Source organism: Thermobia domestica, chromosome 5 (genome assembly GCF_964235325.1).
Source record: "Thermobia domestica chromosome 5, izTheDome1.hap1.1, whole genome shotgun sequence".
NCBI lineage: Eukaryota > Metazoa > Arthropoda > Insecta > Zygentoma > Lepismatidae > Thermobia > Thermobia domestica.
In genome coordinates this window covers 292,137,190-292,157,179 of record NC_137458.1, presented here as the reverse complement: position 1 = coordinate 292,157,179, position 19,990 = coordinate 292,137,190, and the positions used below count along the sequence as shown (strand labels likewise).

The window sequence follows — 19,990 nt, the reverse complement described above, 5'->3', positions numbered from 1 at the left end:
TGCGTTTCTCCAGCAAAGTGGCGCTACAGCGTATACTTCACGGTTTTCAATGTCATACGTCCACGAAGCTTTTGGAGAACGTAGGATACAGTTTTCACGGGTTTATGTCCTCCCAGATCGCCCGATCTGTCGACCTGGAATTTTTATTTGTGGGGTAATTTAAAGGGTAAAGTCTACGGTAACTACTTGCATACCATTAAGAGTTGAAAATAAACATTTGTAATGCGATTGCGGACATCATCCCAAATGAATTCGCAAAAGTTTCCAGAAATATGTTGAGAAGTGCTGAGTTGTGTATCGAAGTTCATGGTGAACATTTTCAGCACCTCCTGTGAACTATTGACCTATTGAATGTTCAGTACATTATTATTGATAATAATACATTGTTTCATAATAATAATTTACTATTCTGTAATCTGTATTTAAAATAAATGAGTTATAAGGCATGGGGCCCTCTTTTGTCTTGGCCACCCTGTACAATTCCTTTGAATGGGTGATTAGATATTAAATTTCAATCACCAATTAATTATCTTTTAATATATTTTGTTCTGAGAAAGAAAAGAAGGAGAAGAAGAAATGAGACAGAAATATGAAAATCCTCTACGAATTCTAGAAAAATGATCGAGAGACGTAAAATGTGCCTTCACAATAAAATTGTAACTAATAATAATAAAAAAAATGGATAATAATAACGAATTCATAGCGTTAGTAAACATCTAAAAAGAAATTTTAGGGAATTTGGAGTAAATATGGCAATAAAACCTGTTGAAAACAAACAAACACCTAACTAAACATAAGAGTTATTTTTACAGACCGGTTACAATGCAGTGCATATTTAATGAGTTTTACATAGGTAAGACAAAAATAAATATCAATATGAGAATTGACGAACACATCAGAGATAGTAGTGATGAATTTCCCTTTCTAGGATTATCTGTTTAAAAATCAATAACCAACATGACAAAAAAGTTACATATATCAGACAATAACACTGAAAGAAAAACAATTGAGGGATTTTTATTAAAACAAAGTTCCATAAATTAAATTTAGATTCAGGTGATTTTGATAAAGAATGGAACACACTTATAGATCATTGCGGAAAATCCAGTGCACATTAAACCTCTAAGATTTGGATTTTGCAAGAAAGAAAGAAAGAAAGAAAAAAAAAACGAATGTACAAACGTATTAGAAAGACTGTAAATTTTGACATGAATGACTGTACATTTTTTTAAAAACTTAGCTGATTACGACATATAATCTTTTTATTCTACCAATATTTTATACAATTCCATTAAGCTTTGCATCTCACAGGCACGTAGCCAAGGGGAGGTCCGAACCCCCTTCTCCCTTTCGAAACCAGAAATGGAAAAAATTAAGGAAGGATGAAACATAGTGCCGTTCTGTAATAGTGTGGACATTTTTTATCATATGTTTTCATCATCGCTTCTCTGCAGTATCAAGCATGTTATTTCGGAAACAGTTTTCTACTGCTCCTTTAACGTCTTATTTGGAACAAACAGTAGTTGAAGGAATAACAGAAACAAAAAGTTATATGGAAAGAAAGTTCTGTTAACAGTGAATATGTACCTTTTATAATAGCTGAGGTCATAATGAAAGTAAAATTGTTATATTTGAATGAACAGAGGAAGAAACGTAGATATTGTAAAATCTTTTTCAATACTTTATATTTCTTTACTCGAGATTTCTTCATAGTTTGTTATTAAAATACTAATATATCCTCATTTTATTGTCCTAACGAACCAATATATGTTGCCAGTAAATAGTTTAGATTGATCGAGCCCCTGGTGTGATAACTACAGTATTTCATGTCACGCCCCCACCCTCCCCATTACGAAATCCTCGCTACGTGCCTGCACCTCTGTAGTCCAAGGGTATGCAAAGTCATGAAGAAAAACATAAGTTTGTGTAAGGAATCTGATATTTCTCTGACAAATCCTGCTATTAAATTCCATTACAAGAAAATGTTTAATGAATTCTGAAGCTACTGATCATTTCTCTTTTTCTCACTTTAGGCAAATGCTATATACCGACTACAAAAGTTCGTTAAGCGGCCCATCACGGCTCCGCGAATTAAACCAGGAGAAGAAGATGAATACACCGGTCCTGCATTTCCTGCAGGCATTGCCTATCGACCTGCCTACCCTCTGACTCCTGCTGCTCCTTTGGTAATGCCACGACCTCCTCCTCCGCCACCCTCACCTCCACCATCTCCTGTAGAGGAACCGCAAGTCATTGAACCTCCACCACCGCCTGAACCTTTGCCTTTACCAGCAGAAGTCCCTCCGCCGCCTACTGGAGTCATCAAACCTATTGGGAAACCAGCAGCTGTCACAGTTTATCGTCCAACAGAATGGAAACCACGCACTCCCACACCCGCTCAAGGTCCCAGATTTCCACAACCACCCATTGTTCAACCTGTGCCTCAGAGACCCGTTCCTACAAGACCTATTCAACAACAACCACAGCCATTACCGTTGCCTCCACCTAAGAAATTGCCTCAACAACCACCAACAACGATCATACAACCACCAAAGCCTGCTACTCCAACTCCGAAACCAGTGCCTCCACCAGCAGTTCCAAGACCGATTGAACCACCTGCACCAAAACCTGTTCAACCTCCACCCCCGCAGCCCCAGCCACCTCAAACCAAACAGCAGGAGGCAGTAAGCGAACTCTACAATGAAGAAGCCATTGCTGAGACTTTGATTTCCAACGCTGAAGTGCTTAAAGGAAATACAATTGGGTAAGTGATGTTAAAGGAAAATAAACAAAGAGAAACCATTTCTATTTCTGTAATTGCTTATAGAATGTACGAGACATTGTAATATTATAATCAAGTTTACTTTCTCAGTTGGTCAATATTTGGGACACATTACTCGATTGTCTTTTTCCACTCCTAATGAATACCAATTAACTAATATGCCTTTTCTACCATATTAGTGTTAACAGAGAACTGAGCTCAGTGTACAGATTTCGGAACAAAGAAGAAAAAACTGAATGCGAATTGCTAGCCGATTTAATTTGTTCTTTAAATACAGTAGACTTCGGAGTATCTGGTTCGTGAATATCCGACCTCGGTACTATCCGGCTTAGTCTTCTTTTACCGTAATTAATAGAGGAAGGTAAGACGTTGCATTGGCAACATTGCCAAGGCGTCGGAAGTTGGAGTCTGCTACGATCCTCCTACGTGTCGTGTGCAAAATATAAATTGTGTCAGGAAAAGAGCAGCGTTCTGCTCCTTGTTCATTGTTTCGTTAGTATGGAACGGACCTCAATACAATACTCTTGCCGCTGTTCCTGATTATAACTGTACAGTATGTATAGTGCTGTATTCGCAAATTGTTCTTGGGGTGTGCTTAATGTTTTTAAAGTGTACTACAGTGAAGATTTGAAAATGCGTGATAAACGAAAAAAAAAAAAAAAAAAAGGTGGTGACTATGGAGGAGACTATTCATAAAACTGCGGTCTATCCGGCTTTTTTGTTATCCGGCCTGCCCTTCCGCCACATTAGACCGGATTCTCGGAAGTCTACTGTATATGAAAAATTCCACATATAGGAGTGCATATAGAAAAGAAATAAACTGCATAACCTTCCGTTCTGAAGGATGCTTCTTCCTTATGTGTCAACTTTACTTATTTTAATTTAATAATGAACTCAAAAACCGAAAATTTCAGACTATGAAATTTCTATTAACTGTATGTTCTTTTCACTTGAAAAGTGAGATTTAATTTTATTTGAATAAATAAGAAAAATCAACGTCAAAATTATCCTTTAGCGAAAAGGAAGTAGTAGAATTATTTTCGGCTGTAATTTATAGTTCATATATCAAAACTTTTGATCAGGTATCAAGAATCTACTTTGATAATAACAAACATCATCACACATATTGAAATCGAAATAACACACGTGGAAATACGATATTATTATTATCGTCATTGGGGATAAAAACCAAAATTGTAACAGGAAGAATATCTGACAAACTCTTATTAATTTTATAATAAAACTGGCTTCATTATGCTTGCACATTTATCCCATGAAACGTTTCAAGAACTCTTCTATTCCCTTCGTCGGTCAATTAATTTTGACTATTAAGAAACTGAGTTTTGTTTTAGCGTTTGTTTTTCTCAGTATATTGTCACCGACAAAGGGAACAAAAGCTCATGACAATTTTCCCGGGTAAATACACAGGCATAATTTGTAAATTCAGTTTTATTGTTAAATCGTAACGTAAAATTAGACTTTCTGGTAGTTGTCAAGGAAAATATTGTAAAAGTTCTTCCATTTGAAGGGGTAGGTAGAACTAGCTTGAGTAAATCAGAGTCTGAAATTGACTCACAGCAGCAGATTATTATACAGAGCGTTCAAAAAGTCTCTATACACCTGAATTGTCACATATTCAAAGCAACGAGAAAATTATTTTACTCAAAATTTATTATATTTTATGGCATAAAAGCACTATGTACAGGGCGTAGCATACACACACATTTTCACAGCAAATGTTGGAAATGTTCCCCATGAGCCTCCAAACATGCTTGCACACGTTTCTTCTTGTTCTCAAATACTCCTTCAATGTCTCTAAATTTATCGATCAGTGCCCTTACAGTGTGACGATTCGGAACAGGTGTATCCGAAAACCTAGCTGCAAACTTTCTGTACTCACCTTGTTCACGGAACACATGTTCAACCAGGAATATTCGTTGTTCCAAAGTTAACACCATTGTTTCAGACCGCTAACTAGATGCAACAATCACTTCAACGTCACTTTTCCGACTGGAATCTAAGAAAGGAACTTCACGCAAGGCAATAATATAGCAGTGTTGCAAACCTTCGCGTAAAATTTTATTTCATGTGACTTTGAATGCGACTTTGACTTGCCACGATTCAGGTGTATAGAGACTTTTTGAACGCTCTGTATAAACCCTCTAATAACAACAGTATTTACAGAAATACTACAATACAATTTTCACTTATGCGAGGTAGAAAAAGGGTAGTCAAATACTTTGCAGCCTTGAGGATCTCCACAGAGCTTCGGGCAAGCTAGATAGAGTGGCTTAGGAAACCCCAATGCTCCGCAGCAAGCAGTGAGGGGGTTAAAAGTCACAGAGCCCCGAAGAAGAGCAAGCAACTGAGGTTGGGATAACAAGAGAGCTCCGAGTAAGCTAAGCCAAGTGGAAGGGAAGCAGAGTCCCGCAGCAGACTAGAAGCTTTGAGGTTGTGTTTCTCCTAGAGCTCCAGGCAAGCAAGAGGAGGGAGACCAGAAAACTGGCACCTGTTCACTGGTTGCTGTACTGTCGTTATGTGATTTGTAGGAGGTGCTGATGGTTCGTCGTCTTCTTCTTGTAGTAATCCTACGTGGTATGTAGTACTCCGATGTAAATACATGTGATGATGTTTACAAACAGGAGCATATGGCATTGTTTGTACACAAAAGAACGTGGTATATTGTCGAATAGTATTTAACGAATAAAAAGATATTTAAACTCAATTTAGAAAAATAATATCAGCTACTGCGTAAATGTCGTTTTTGTTTTATTCTTATTTTATTTATTTATTTTTTTTTTTAAACTTTCAAAACATCCGCTGGAGTAGCTCGAAATGTCGGTAAGAACAAGATGCAGAAATTGTTACAGATTATGAGTTCTAGTACGTGGTAATTCCTATATGTAATGTTTTGCAGACTTTTTAAGTTTTATCTTAAAACCCCCATATCTCAAAGTTTGAACTTATTGATGTGATGCAAAGCGTTCTAAAAATAAAATTTTTCAATGTTGAATATTTGTATTTGAATATTATGTATGGTTATTCTAAAAATGCATTATTATTCTTTTTTGATTCTTTCAGAGTAAATTTCAAGAAATTCGAGAAAGGTTATGATCATCTGCAAAGGTCAGCAGTGTACCGAATGATTCACGGTTTGGAAGACGAACCGGAACCGAAAATTGCTCGGTTACCAGAAAAGGTGGATACTTCTGAGCACTACAAAACCGTGTGCTTTAACAAGATCTTACAGTAGGTTGCTTCTACTAAAGCTTTATTTACAAATTAACAGTTAACAACAATGCAATTGGTGATGGTTCTTTGAAAACTTCTGTAATTGTCGACATAAGTTTGAATTAGTTTTTAGTCACTGGATAAACAAATAAGAGATACGCTAAAAAAAAAGATACAGAGGTCCCAGTTGCACTAAATCATGGGATATTGCAAGAATAACAAACTGTAAGCTACTTTAATAAGTTTTCAATGTAGTTCAGTGATAGAAAGTTCTCCTCTGTTGAGAAGGATTATAGACTCAATTCTATTTTAACTCATTACAAACAATGTTGTATCCACGAGTTTTCTTGGGATTCCTTTATTTTCTTCTGCCTTTTTATTCTAAGTTTTAAAATTACCATTTACTTACATTTGTGGATGTTCCGTTACCATGCAGGCGTAAGTGAGGAACATTAAACTAAAAGTTAATGAATAAGATATTTAGTTACGAGGGGTGATCGGAAAGTAAGGTTACAACACCTGCAGTGAAACATGTATATATTATTTCATACAACCAATACAGCCAACAGATAATATATACATTAGGTTATTTTTCGACATAGTCTTCATATCGGTTGAGGCATTTGTCCCATCGTAGGATGAGTTTGAAGATTCCCTCCTGGTAAAAATCCTGTCCTTGCGTGTTCAGTTATGTTGTCACGAAGTGATTCACCTCCTCGTCTGAAGCGAAGCAACGATCTCCTAGGTGCTCCTTCAAATGCGGGAACAAGTGAAAGTCACTTGGAGCGAGGTCCGGGCTATAGAGAGGTTAGTCAATGATGTTCCAGCGAAACAGCAAGGTGAGTCGACCACTGCGCTTCTCGTCGGTGACGTTTTCTCTACAAGCCACAAAATTTCGACCCCATTCTGCGACATGCTGACGAGACATTACAGTTTCTTCGTAAACTTCTACCAGCTGCCGGTTAATTTCAGCCGCGGTTACATGTTTCGCCTACAGAAACCGAATAACTGAGTAGACTTTCCCGCGAGACCAGTTTTGCAAACGAATTATTTGTCTTTACCTGCAACTAATGCTGTAGGTGGCGGATGGCTGAAACTCTGCACAGTTGCCAACTCCTTGTATTAAAATTACCGCACACTCCTCCTTTCTCTATAACAGACGAAACTCGAGAAATATCGGCCTTGTAACTTTAGTTTTTGATCCTCCCTCGTATTCGATTTTGATCGTGATTCACGAAAGATTGAAACTTAACTAATTAACAATTCCGTTGGTAATATACAGGTTAGTCTGTTTCCATTACTTAGTTACATATCGAGCACTATTGAAGTTAATATTTTCAAACAAAAATTTAAATTATAATATAGTGAATCAGTCTAAGTATCATATTAGCAAAAGTCATACCACTTGAAAGAACTTTTGAATACTGGACATGTAACACTCGAGAATTCGAGTGATTAAGGGACACAACATTGGAAACATTTTGAATGCGTAAAAACAAATAATTTCAATGAAAAAAAAAAAAAAAAACGCAATAAATATTTGTCGTGAATGCTCAAATTATTTCATAGTACATACAGGGTGTTTCAGGATTAAACTGACAAATTAAGCATACGTGTTCAGGATCTCAATATAAGAAAAAATTATCTGGGACTTTGGTCAAAAACGCCTAATTACGGAAACGGAGCCAACGTAAAGTAAATCATTCTATGACTACTAATTACCTTAAATCTTCTTTATTAGGCGTTTCCGACCAAAGTTGCAGATGAACATTTTTTTCTTCTATTGAGGTCCTGAACACGTATGTGAATTTTATCGGTCGTTTATCCAGTGAACCACCCTTGGAGTAGTTCCACTAATTACCCTAAATTGGTCATATCTCCAAATTAGGCGTTTCCGATCAAACTCCGCAGATACACTTTTTTCTTGTATTGAAGTCCTCAACAGATATGCGAAGTTTGTCAGTTTACTACATGAACACTATGTACTGTACATCACACTGGGGAATGCGAAAGGATATCAAGGATCATATCATGAAGAGACTTTTGAACCTTATATATGAAATTATTGAAAATATGAACGTATCATAATTTCAATTATAATACAAACGGAAGTGCGATGATAATCCTGGGAACCAAAAGGAATGTCTTGATTTTTGAGTCTAAAGTAAATTCGAGTGACAAAATATTTGAAGAACATCTATACTGCTGCTAAAAAATATAGCATGAGACATACAAAGCAATTAAAGGATGATAGAAACCCATAAAAATAATTACTATAATTATCTAATGAAGCAGATATTCTTTACTATGACGTTTCTCTTTAAAGGTTCACTATATTTTTTAAAAATATATGAATATTGACATAATATTATATTGTGCTAAACGGCATCTGTCACCTTACAATTAAATATATATACTGTATATACAGAGGGTTGATTAATTCGTGTGTCAATTTCATTTGTTCACTGTGCAAAAGTGGTATGAGGTAAAGCCGTGCAATTTGGTGTAACTTTAGACGAAGGATATAAGTTTTGTTTCGCCATAGAAGCATGCCACTTGTGCTAAAGATTGAAGAGATATAGGGTCAAAGGTAAAATTTCGATTTTTTCCTTATGGGACTGCAATGGTAAATTCTGAAAGAGCTTGAAAAAACGTAAATCGAAGTGATAACAAAGAAAAAGCTGTATGGTATGATTCTATGTCGCAAAGCCGACCAAATATGCGTCAATCAAGTGTCATGGTCAGAGGTCCCTGTCAGATGAAGGTCACATGTCACCTTGAGAACCCATTTGACATGATGAAGTACGAACATTGCGTTGCTTTCAGTGTATTCAAATGGGTTCTCGAGATGACCTGTGACCTTGATCTGCCCGTGATCTCTGACCTTATATATATATGAGGATCATTTGAAAGAAAAGATAAATACTTTTCTATTTCTGTATGTAAATTGCAAATTTAAAATACATTTTATATATATCTATATCTATCTATCTATCTATCTATCTATCTATCTATCTATCTATCTATCTATCTATCTATCTATCTATCTATCTATCTATCTATCTATCTATCTATCTATCTATCTATCTATCTATCTATCTATCTATCTATCTCTATCTATCTATCTATCTATCTATATATATATATATATCTATATATATATACTTGCATTTAGTAACCAAGAAAAAGATAACTATGTATTTCTCCTCTCCTATGTATTCATGACTTACGTTACCATACAAAAATAATTAAAACTACATATTTCTCTAATCAAGAATGTTGAAATTACAGCTCAAAGAACCAACATCAAAACCTGCATATTGTCTAATTTACTTTAGAGAATTTTTTATTTAACCTTGAGGTTACGCTTTTAATAATTTATCCAAATTTAGTTAACTTTACTTAGAAAAAAATGCAATGCATTACAAAGCAAATTAATGAAAATGTGTAATATCCTTTATTATATATGTGTTCGATGTCCGATTGGAGAGTGTTGGACGCATTACAATGATTCGGACTCCACTTTAAACTATACAGGGCGTTACAAAAATTTTGTCACAATATTTTGGGAATAGATTACTCACATCAAAATAAGAAAAAATAATCATAAGTCCATAGTTTCGTAGTTATAGGGTGCGAAAACGTGAAAAGATGAACTTTCAAGGTCCATAGTTCCACTACTATAGGACCGATCGTAGTCGGGTCAAGACATCACTAAGGAACTAGTATGGGAACTATCCAAATATCCAGCTTTCAGAATCTCCGGTACTTGCACAATTATTTTTAAGGAGGCTGTTTGGGAGTACTTGATCACTCTCCACCTACCGCTCTGAAAATTGGTTTGCAAGTACTGGAGCATTGTTAAACTTGGATATTTGGATAGTTCACATACCAGTTCCTCAGTGATGTCTTTACTCGACTACGATAGATCCCATACTAGTGGAGCTATGAACTTTAAAATTTCACTTGTTTCACGTTTTCGGCACCCTATAACTACGAAACTATCCACTTTTGAGCACAGGTCCATATGAACTTTTTTCTTATTTTAATGTGGGAAATCTGTTCCCAAAATATTGTGATACATTTTGTAACACCCTGTAGATTCACATCTTATATAGCGTCGGTGCTAAAAAGGACACGAAACTTCAACAAATCACAATACCTTTATTATACGGTACTAGCAGCGTTCACCCCGCTTCGCTGCGGTCACCCCGGAACGCAATAAACTTTGTTACTTAGATAATTTTTACTTTTTCGCTTTCAAGTGATATGATAAAAACCATAGAAGATTGCAGTAAATCTTAACATTATATCGCCTGTCATTTATGTTAACCCGCCCCGCTTCGCTGCGGTCATCCCGGTGCTGGCATATTGTAAAAGTGTCTGTAAAAATAAGCAAATCAATTAAAAAATTTTAAACAGAAGATTCAAGCTATTTTCCGCTGTATATCGCCTGTCATTTATGTTAACCCGCCGAGTGACACGGTCATGCGGGTTGCATATAAATATGTTTATTTTTACCTATGATGAACTAATAACAAAGGATTTGTACGTTATGGACACTTGAATGGTCAATTATCTCAAGACACTGGTAATTAAAAATTAAAGTGATATGATAAAAACCATCTAGGGTCCAAATCCTAATAACCCCCCAAAAATGAAAGAAATTGGTTCAGCCGTATTAGCGTGATGAGCGGACAAAGGATTTTGTACGTTCTCTTTTATATATATAGATGATATTAATCATTTGGTAGATATATTCCCGATCATCACAAAACATATTTTACGCTTAATGCTAATCTTTATATGTAAAAGAAGTCGTCTTGAGTGAGTGCGTGACTGACTTATCAACTCTAGATTAAGTCGCTTAAACTAGCTAGATATAATACAGCTCCATGTAGTCCAATATTATAAGGATAACTCAATAATATCTGTTGTTTCATATTTGCATTTAAAAATACTTAATCGATTCACCAGGGTTTCCAAGATGTGAAGTCGTAGATGAGAAAATTATCAAACCGTGACGTCAAAAATAAAACAGATTTTGTAAGTTAATATAAAGGACAAAACTATTAAATGATTCGCATTATCAAGAGATTTGATGTGATGAAGCAAAATATCCCCTACCAGATGGCCAATTAAGAAAGAATATGCAGCATCAAAAGAGGAAAATAAACATTCAGATATGGAATTAGTTTTTAAAGCTCCACCATTAAAAAATTAGCTCTCGAAATTATCGGTAAAAATTCTAGTTAAATCCTAGTCTTTTTCCAGGTTTCCCAAACGTAAAATTAAGTTCAAGGCTCACTGGAGATATTTTAGGTCAGTAGACACTGCCATTTTACACTTCTCCCAATCGAGAGTTTGGGAAGTGTAATACTCGACCTAGATTCATGTAATGCACTGTTCATAAGTTCTCTTACAGATTTAGACTTTATAGCCACCCTGCAGCTCACCATAGGGTGATGTCTCTTTCATAGTTTATATACGGTGTAATTCTTCAAATATACTCCTCTTAATAGAAAATGGATTACATCAATCTATTTTTATTTGACAGCGTTACACTTACAGTAAATATAAATTAATGAGCCTTTGTTCTAACTTCATGGAAGTCCATCTTTTACTTCACGAAAAGGAAGAAAACAATATAGGAAACCGGAAAATAATGGAAGATCACAACGATTTCCAGCAAGTAAGAAAATATGAGGACAAAAATACATAGAACGGCGAGGGAAACATATGGTATGCTAGGGAATCGGAATTATTTAAACACTGTAGTAGCGCAAACAATAGTGAAAAGAATACAAAAACGAAACATTCTGTAACTAGGAAAGTGAAATGCAAACACTGAGTACAGACGATGTTCAATAAAGACGTTTTGATACATTTATCGTGAAATGGAAGGGCACTAAGTTGGCATAATTACCAGTTCTCCCTATCTATTTCTTCCATCATATTATGGAAACAGTTTATATTCATTTTATAAAATTCGGCAGGCTACGACTGGGTCCTTATCTGCACCTGAGTAATCAGCACATCATCATCTAAGCGTTTTTCAAAAATAATTTGATGGAGGGAACGATTTCACGCTAGATAATGTCTCATTCTGTATAATCATCCTTGCAAAAAATCCTGTGGATTTTATCACATGTTTAGAAGTTCACTTGTGGTAATCATTCTGAAAAAAGAGTAAGCAAACAAGGAACCTACACTGTTGACACCGTCAGCATATGCTGATCGTTATGGGTGGGTTTCTGCCGGCTCATACACCAACTTTAACTCTGTCAGCTGATGTCTATGGAACATTAAATATATATTTGTGTCTTTGACTCTATGTAAGACTCGATATATATATATGACATATTATTACAAGATGAGATTTAGCAAAGCTACACATTTGAAAATGAAATGAAACGAAATTTTTTAGTTTTACGGCCCGCGGTTATGCCGATTAGGCTAAAGGAGACGGTGATGATGAGTAATGAATGAAATGGTGGAATGAAGAAAGAGGGAGGAAACGGGAGTACCCCGAGAAAACCCACGCACACGGTAGCTACACATTCGAATCGCTTATGTCAGTATTTTATGACATACGCAGAATAGGGATCTGCCCATGCATAGTTAGTTTCATCTGCAAAATTTGATAATGGGGTGGTTGTCTTTTAAAAGCAGGAACCTGATAACAGTTCTATACCCATTCATTTCATTCTTCTTTCCTACATCCTCGCCCATGTGAGAAACAAATAGGTTCAGAGTTCAGGGAAACAACTGCCACTGTAGTATATTAGAGAAGAGTTTTTACTCATGTGCAATTTCATTATCCTAAGACTACAGAAAGTGGGGCAGTTAAACATTTCCTTGAACGCCACTCGTATTTTACGAGTCATAGAGAACTTTCTGCAGTAAAAAATTCTTTATAATAATATAAATCTACAAAATAGGTTAGATTGAAGTTATTTATGAAGATTTTTTAAAAAATTAAATACACTATTTCTGTAGTTATAATCCAATGAATTATTTATTACTACAAGTTTATTTGTTCTCCTGACATGAACAAACAAATCAACAATCGATGAGTTGAACTACTTTTTCTAGATGTTTAATTATCAAAATTGCGACGTTACATGAATTTAAAATATTGTATAAACTTCTAATTGTTATAATGACTACCTAGATACGGCTCAACAGCTTGGAAGAAAGTTGATGTTGCATCAGATTTTGTAAGTAAGATTTTTTTTTAATTTCATATACTCAATTAATTATTTCTGTGCATTTAAATGTTCAACTATAACAATTGAATACATTAAATAAATATTAATATTTTATAAAGAATGCTAATTACAGAAGGTCGGTCCACATTTATAGAAACGAAGTGGAACGTTCGCCAGGGGCGCTAGAAACGCACAGACAGTAAGCACAGCAGGGCAATCAGAAACCAGTTGTGTGGAGAATTCGGTAGCAGGAAATGAAGTGCTCCGAGTGTAAAATGCCTCCAAAAGTGACCCCATTCTGGGAGGGGTACATCAACTCTCTTTCCAACACTGGATACAGCTACAGTGCAATTGTGAAACAGTGTTCGTTCAACTGTTTCGTCATTTCTAAGAAGGGTATTGCCAATGCACTCAAACGCAACAAAAATGCACAGCCAGAGGAGACGGGTGTGCTCACATTGGCACGAAAATAACACCCCCGTCCCAAACATACAATGGATGTGGTTCGACAAGTGCAGAAGTTGGTGAACCAGGAGAATCCGTCGCCACAAAGAGACATTTCCAGGAGTGTTAGAAGATCCAAATCAACTGTGCAGAGGATAATCAGCCAGGATTTACGCCTGAAAGTGAAGCATAAGCGACGTGTTCACACACTCACAGCCAAACACATCCGGGAACGCAGGGTCCATTACAAACGGTATTTAGGGGGTAACAAATGGAAATATGTGGTCACGTTAGACGAGGCCTGGCTCTATTTGTCAAACTCCACGCGGGTTCGAGCAATTTATTATCATCCCAAGGATGCCAAGGACCAAGAGTTGCACGAAATGTGAAAATTAACGCAGTATACTATCAACAACACGTTCTGGAGCCATTATACCGGCAGCATATTCCGTCGTTGTATGGTGCTGAGCTGTCGAAAGTCTTCATTCATCAAGACAAAGCAGCCAGCCACACGGCTCGAACAACTGTGGCATACATGACCCGCAAAGCGCGTGAAACTGGAATCCATGCTATCCCATATTCAGACATCTCTGTCAAGTCCCCCGACGCTACACCAATGGACTTTCGTGTTTTCGGGTGTTTGAAGCGAGCGATTTCGTTACGTCGCCCACGCACAATGACTGGTTTGTGGAAAGTTTGCAAGGAGGAGTGGTCCAAACTGGATCAGATTTCTCTGAACAGAAGCCTACTCCAATGGAAACTTCGGTGTCGGGCTATAGTTTATAGTCAGGGTCGTTATATCGAGCACAAGCACTTGAAATACGGCTTTACGCCCTAGAGTAGGGGACACAAAATCGTTTCTATAAATGTGGACTAACCTTCTATACAAATAAAATACTTAAAAGCAATTAAATCTGGTGACTTTGTGTGTACTGAATCGAATTAAATCCCAAATCTCCAGTGCTACATATTTCCAGAATCCCAAATTTCCAGCTGACGAAGAAAAAAGTCTATATTCATCACTAGAAATATTCTATATTGTACTTTTCTAATATGTATATGGTGTTACAAAGTTGTGTCACAATATTTTTGGGAACAGATTCCTCATTATCAAAATTAGAAAATAAGTTCATATGGACCTGTGCTCAAAAGTGGATAGTTTCGGAATTATACGGTGCCGAAAACATGAAACAAGTGAACTTTAAAAGTTCATAGCTCCACTATTATGGGACCTATCGTAGTCGGGTCAAGACATCACTGAGGAACTGGTACGTGAACTATCCAAATATTCATGTTTAAGAATGTTCCAGTATTTGCACAATTTTTAGACGTAGGTGGAAGGTGATCAAATACTCCCAAACAGCGTCTCTAAAAATGATTGTGCAAGTACCGGAGTTTCTGAAAGATGGATATTTGGATAATTCATATACTAGTTTCTCAGTAATGTCTTGACCCTACTACGATCGGTCTTATAAAATAGTGGAACTATGGATCTTTAAAGTTCATATTTTTACGTTTTCGACACCCTATAACTACGAACTATGCATTTACGACCACAGGTCCATATAATTTGTTTTTCTTACTTTGATATGAGAAATGTATCCTCAAATATTGTGACACACTTTTGTAATACCCTATACATAGAAAGGTTAAATATCAGTTAACAACTTAACGAGGCATTATTTTATTAAACGCATGTAAATTTAAAATTTTGTAAATTAACGCTTACTTCTGAATTACTAACTTCAAACTATAACAAAATTAATATTAAAGCTAAATGGATAATCGTAAATGTTGAACTAATAATGAATGAACACTAAGAAAATTTCATATGTAATAATTTGGATGTTTTATTTACTGTTCCATAATTTTAGGTAGTAAACGAAATCATTTTTAAAAAGATAGTAAAGTTTTATTGAAGAAAATATGAAATCAACAATCGAGATGTACTGTTTTACACAAATAAGTCTATATTATTTTACTGTCTGGCATTATTATTTCTAACAGAATTCTTTAAAATATTTGTTTTCTAAAATATACTTTGCATTGAAATAATCTTTTCTTTGATATTTCTTCTTTAGTTTCTTAACAATGTTAAATTCGTTTTCCAGTTTTCAGCATTTTCTAACTTAACAAAACTTCATCTTGATAATCTGTTTAAACTCAATATAAGTCCACATTAAAACGTAATTACATGATCTCTCTAAATACGATATCTGGGTAATGAAGTTGTTGCAATTGTGAGCTGTGTTAAGTTACTAGTCCACCTCAAGAACCACATTTCCAGAGTAGCTTTCAAAATAACACGCTGTCACTATTTGTAATAGTTTCTATTATCTTCGTTATGTTTGCCAGTTTTGCTGGACTTACATTAATGCTAATGTAAGTTTCATTTTGTTACAAATACTCTTAAATAATTGTTTAAACACATTTTCTCCAAATATAATTTAACCATTGATCATAAATCTTTTTATTCCTTTAAACGACATGCAAGCGGATGCTTAGTGAACTTTTTTACTTTTTTAAAAAAAAAAATAAGCAACCAGCTACAGCTAAGATTATATCAATCAAGTGGTTAAAGATAATAAGATTACTGATTCTAAATGATGGATATTAAGCCAGATATTGTAAATGAGATCTTTCTGTTCTTCAAAAATTCGCTTCAGATTCTTAGTTGGTCAGTTAAAATTATGCGAAGATTTCTAAAATAGAAGAATTAGTCGAGATTTGCAGTAGTAACATACGTCCACGGTGGCAGCGTGTATGTTACTGACTGAAGCAGTTTCCAAGATTCGCTCGCTAGCAAGCATATACATAGTGGTAATTTATTCTCTGAAAGGTTGTGCACTGTTGAGTTCTGTGTTATTTGACAGCCTCAATGATGGAAATGCAACCAAGTCTAATTTGAGAAGTTTTGCTTTACGAGCTCGAATTAGATTGTGATGCCGCCGAAACAACCCAAAATATTCATTGTGCGAAATGTGAAGAAACAATTGACTGCAACACAGCAACCAGATGTCTCAAGAAATTTCGCTCACCCAAGTCACACAGTCCGAAAACCGTGAATTACGAATTGTGCAAGGCCGAAGCAAATTCTACAATTAACGCTCGGAGGTTATCAAATAAGCTCCGTATCTCATAGTTTACTGTGGTTCATCTTCACATTTTCGCCAAAAACATCCAGAGCTTCCAAATTGTACATCACGAATTAACCTCAGCTCAGGCACACGAAAAAAATAAATAAATAATGGAAAACCGAGTGATCTGCGTTCCCTGGAAAGAGAAATAACGTGCGACGAAAAGTGGATAGTTTTTCGAAATCTAACGTGTCTACGGAGTGGTTAACCAAGAATACAAAAACCTGTCGCAAAACATGGACGTTTCGAACACAAGGTAGTGCTCTACTTCTGGCTGAGTTATGATTGGATAATTCACTATAAGTTCGTCTCAAACGGTGTAACCACAAATGTCAACTTGTATCCCGAACAATTGGAGCGGATATATGTTACTCTGTCCCAAAAATATTCTGCATTGGTGAGCAGAAAGCGAGTTCTTTTGCAAGCACGATAATGCATACCTCTCGAAAACTCTAGGAACGTGAAACAATTGAACCGATGCTCCACTCAGGATACAGAGTGATTATAAATAATTCAGCGGGTTTGAAAAGTTTGTATTAAAAAATAAATAAATAAAATAACGAATGATACATGGAAATATACATATGCTGTCCAAGTTTCATACATATTGTTACAAATGTTCGATCTGGCTTCCATTCGTCATACGGAACACATTTAAGCGATAGCACGTGCTTTAGCGTGTTCTTAACAGCCGTAAATGCAACTGAAATGCAATCCAGGAGCTCACCCAATATTGTTGGTAATTGCAGCATACACATTGTTTTTCACATACCCCCAAAGAAAGAAGAAAAAAACGAACTGTTGGATCGGGAGATCTAGAAGGCCAGGGGAAAGGCGCTAAGTAATCTTTAGCAAATGGCCAATCCAACGGCGTGGGTTTTTCGTTTTTTTATATAGGCGGCCAGTGAATGCCCTTAAACTGTCGATACCGTCTCAGAATGCTTTGCTGATCTGGTGATACAATTGCAAACTGTCTACGGAATGCATGTTGTACCGTAATAACGGAAAAGCAGTTATCATATTCCAAAACACAGAATGCTTTCTGCTGCACAGACATCTTTTCGGACACCAGGTTTTTGCTGCCATCTGTCACCAATATTACAAATACGAGAAATTAAGCTTTTAAATGTTTTCTTTCGTTTCATCATTAGCACAACTGTATTGTATTCATAGTTTTCGACATATTTCACTTTAAAACCGATGAATAATTTTATAATCACTCTGTGTTATCCGTACTTCATAACTTCGGATTATTGCTTGTTCCGATCTGTGACTAACTTTCCGTGCTAGCGATAGTCCAACAACAAAGAGGTGTTGAAACCTTCAGTACAGAATTTCTTCGCCTCGAAGTCAAGAATTGATATCGGATTGGAATCGAAGAATTCATACGGTAATTGACTTTAAGTGTTACGCAGCTTTCGTTGTAACTTGACAACTAAAGCAAGTAAGTGACCGAAATATTACAAAATTTCATTCATCTTGTATTTGAAGTCTTCACAGACGGAACAAACTTTCATGATCAAAACTAGAGAAATATACATCAATATATTACGAGAATGAATAGTTGCTTATTTTCAGGACACACGAAAAATTACGAAATAACAACATAAACTTTATATATATTATAGAAATAAGACAATAGGAAGCACTGATATTTTTATAATTTGTACAAAAGTTGGTGATAATTCTCGTTACATGTTATTCCATTAATATAGTATATTCTTATACACATTTCCTTCTTGTTATGCACTTTACATATATTTTCTGTAATTTCTCGTCCTGGAATGAACACAGATTTTTGCTCTGGTTTCAAAAAATTGACAAGGTTAACCTGCACTGTCGAGAAACATGTTACATCGTCATTACGGAGCCTTTGGTTATTTTATTCGCTACCTACCAGAAAAAAGTTCACTTTTTTGGTTAGGAATAGTTTTGTATTTTTTATTTTTAAAGAGCTTAACGACCACATGATGCTTTGGTTAAAAAAAAAAAAATGCCTAAAGATACTGTTTATATTATTATTTTTCCAATTTTCTTTGAAAACACGAATATATGTAAGTGAATTTACTGATATCATCAATATTTGAAACACGAAATGACCTTGCATTATTTCTCTAATTCTTGGATTACTACAGACGAATTCGAACAATTCCATTGTTTCTTTTATAACAATAATATTTAGTTTCCATGGACTTTGTTGTAAAACAATTGGTGTTTGTTCATAAGCTCATTTCTATAGATAATGAATAACTTAAGAACAAATAGAAAAAGTGTGGGATGAAGTTTAATTTCGTAACGGATTGCATATAGTAACTTCATAACATATGGCAAAGTAGTGCATTATCAAGCATAAGCAACATATTATTATGTGTAAGTTTGTTTTAAGAATATGGATACCTTAAATTTATTTAGCATATTTCAAAAACCTTAATTAGATTTTAAAAAAGCTAAATATCCGATTCCTAGTAATCATTGCCTAAATTGAGAAAATAGAAAGATCACATTTTTTAAAATTACTCATTGTAAGAGCTTATTCTTGCCTTGCACTTCTCTCTGCACTTGCACATTAGTTCATTGGCTATATTGTAAACTTTATTATTACTATTATTTTTCAGAACTACTTTACGCCAGCCAAGTAAACGGACAGGATCAACAGATGCACAAGAAAAGGAAGAAGAATAAAGCATCGTTATACTATAGAAAAAAAAAAAAAAACTGCCAAGATGGTATGGTTGATTTAACCATACCACTCAACGCTTACAATCAAAGGATTATTACCAGGATTAGAAACTTTGACGAATTTTAAAAGGACGAGATTAGAAATATTACTAAATTGAACGAAAACGACTATAGTGTTTCCAGTTTCTTTCAAAGAAAGAAAATTAGGGAACACAAATTACACTTAATTTGACTTGTATATTTATTACATGTATGACTAATATATACGAAGCTTGGGTAGGGCAAAACGGGAGAGTAAATTAATTAGTGTTTGTATTATATAATTTTCCTGCATACCTATTTATAGACAAATTGGTCTACCTTTATTGTCTCAAGATGTATTATTTACAAAGCCTTTCAAAACACCAAAAACGGTTTAGAAGCTGTTGATTCACATGTATGCAAAAGTTACATAAGAATTGTGTATTCCACCGATTCTTGTTGGTTTGAATAAAAACAGAACAAAG

At 35.2% G+C, this 19,990-nt stretch overlaps 1 protein-coding gene across 1 annotated transcript in view; it reads left to right on the top strand.

The window, feature by feature from the left end:
• The window catches only part of LOC145686694 (uncharacterized), a 37,747-nt gene extending 17,757 nt beyond the window's left edge, over positions 1-19,990 (top strand). The window contains exons 5-7 of the mRNA XM_081760242.1: positions 2,034-2,764; positions 5,864-6,031; positions 19,421-19,990. Coding sequence (XP_081616368.1) covers positions 2,034-2,764; positions 5,864-6,031; positions 19,421-19,487 — 966 coding nt within the window. The 3' untranslated portion in view covers positions 19,488-19,990. The remainder of the gene's footprint in view (positions 1-2,033; positions 2,765-5,863; positions 6,032-19,420) is intronic.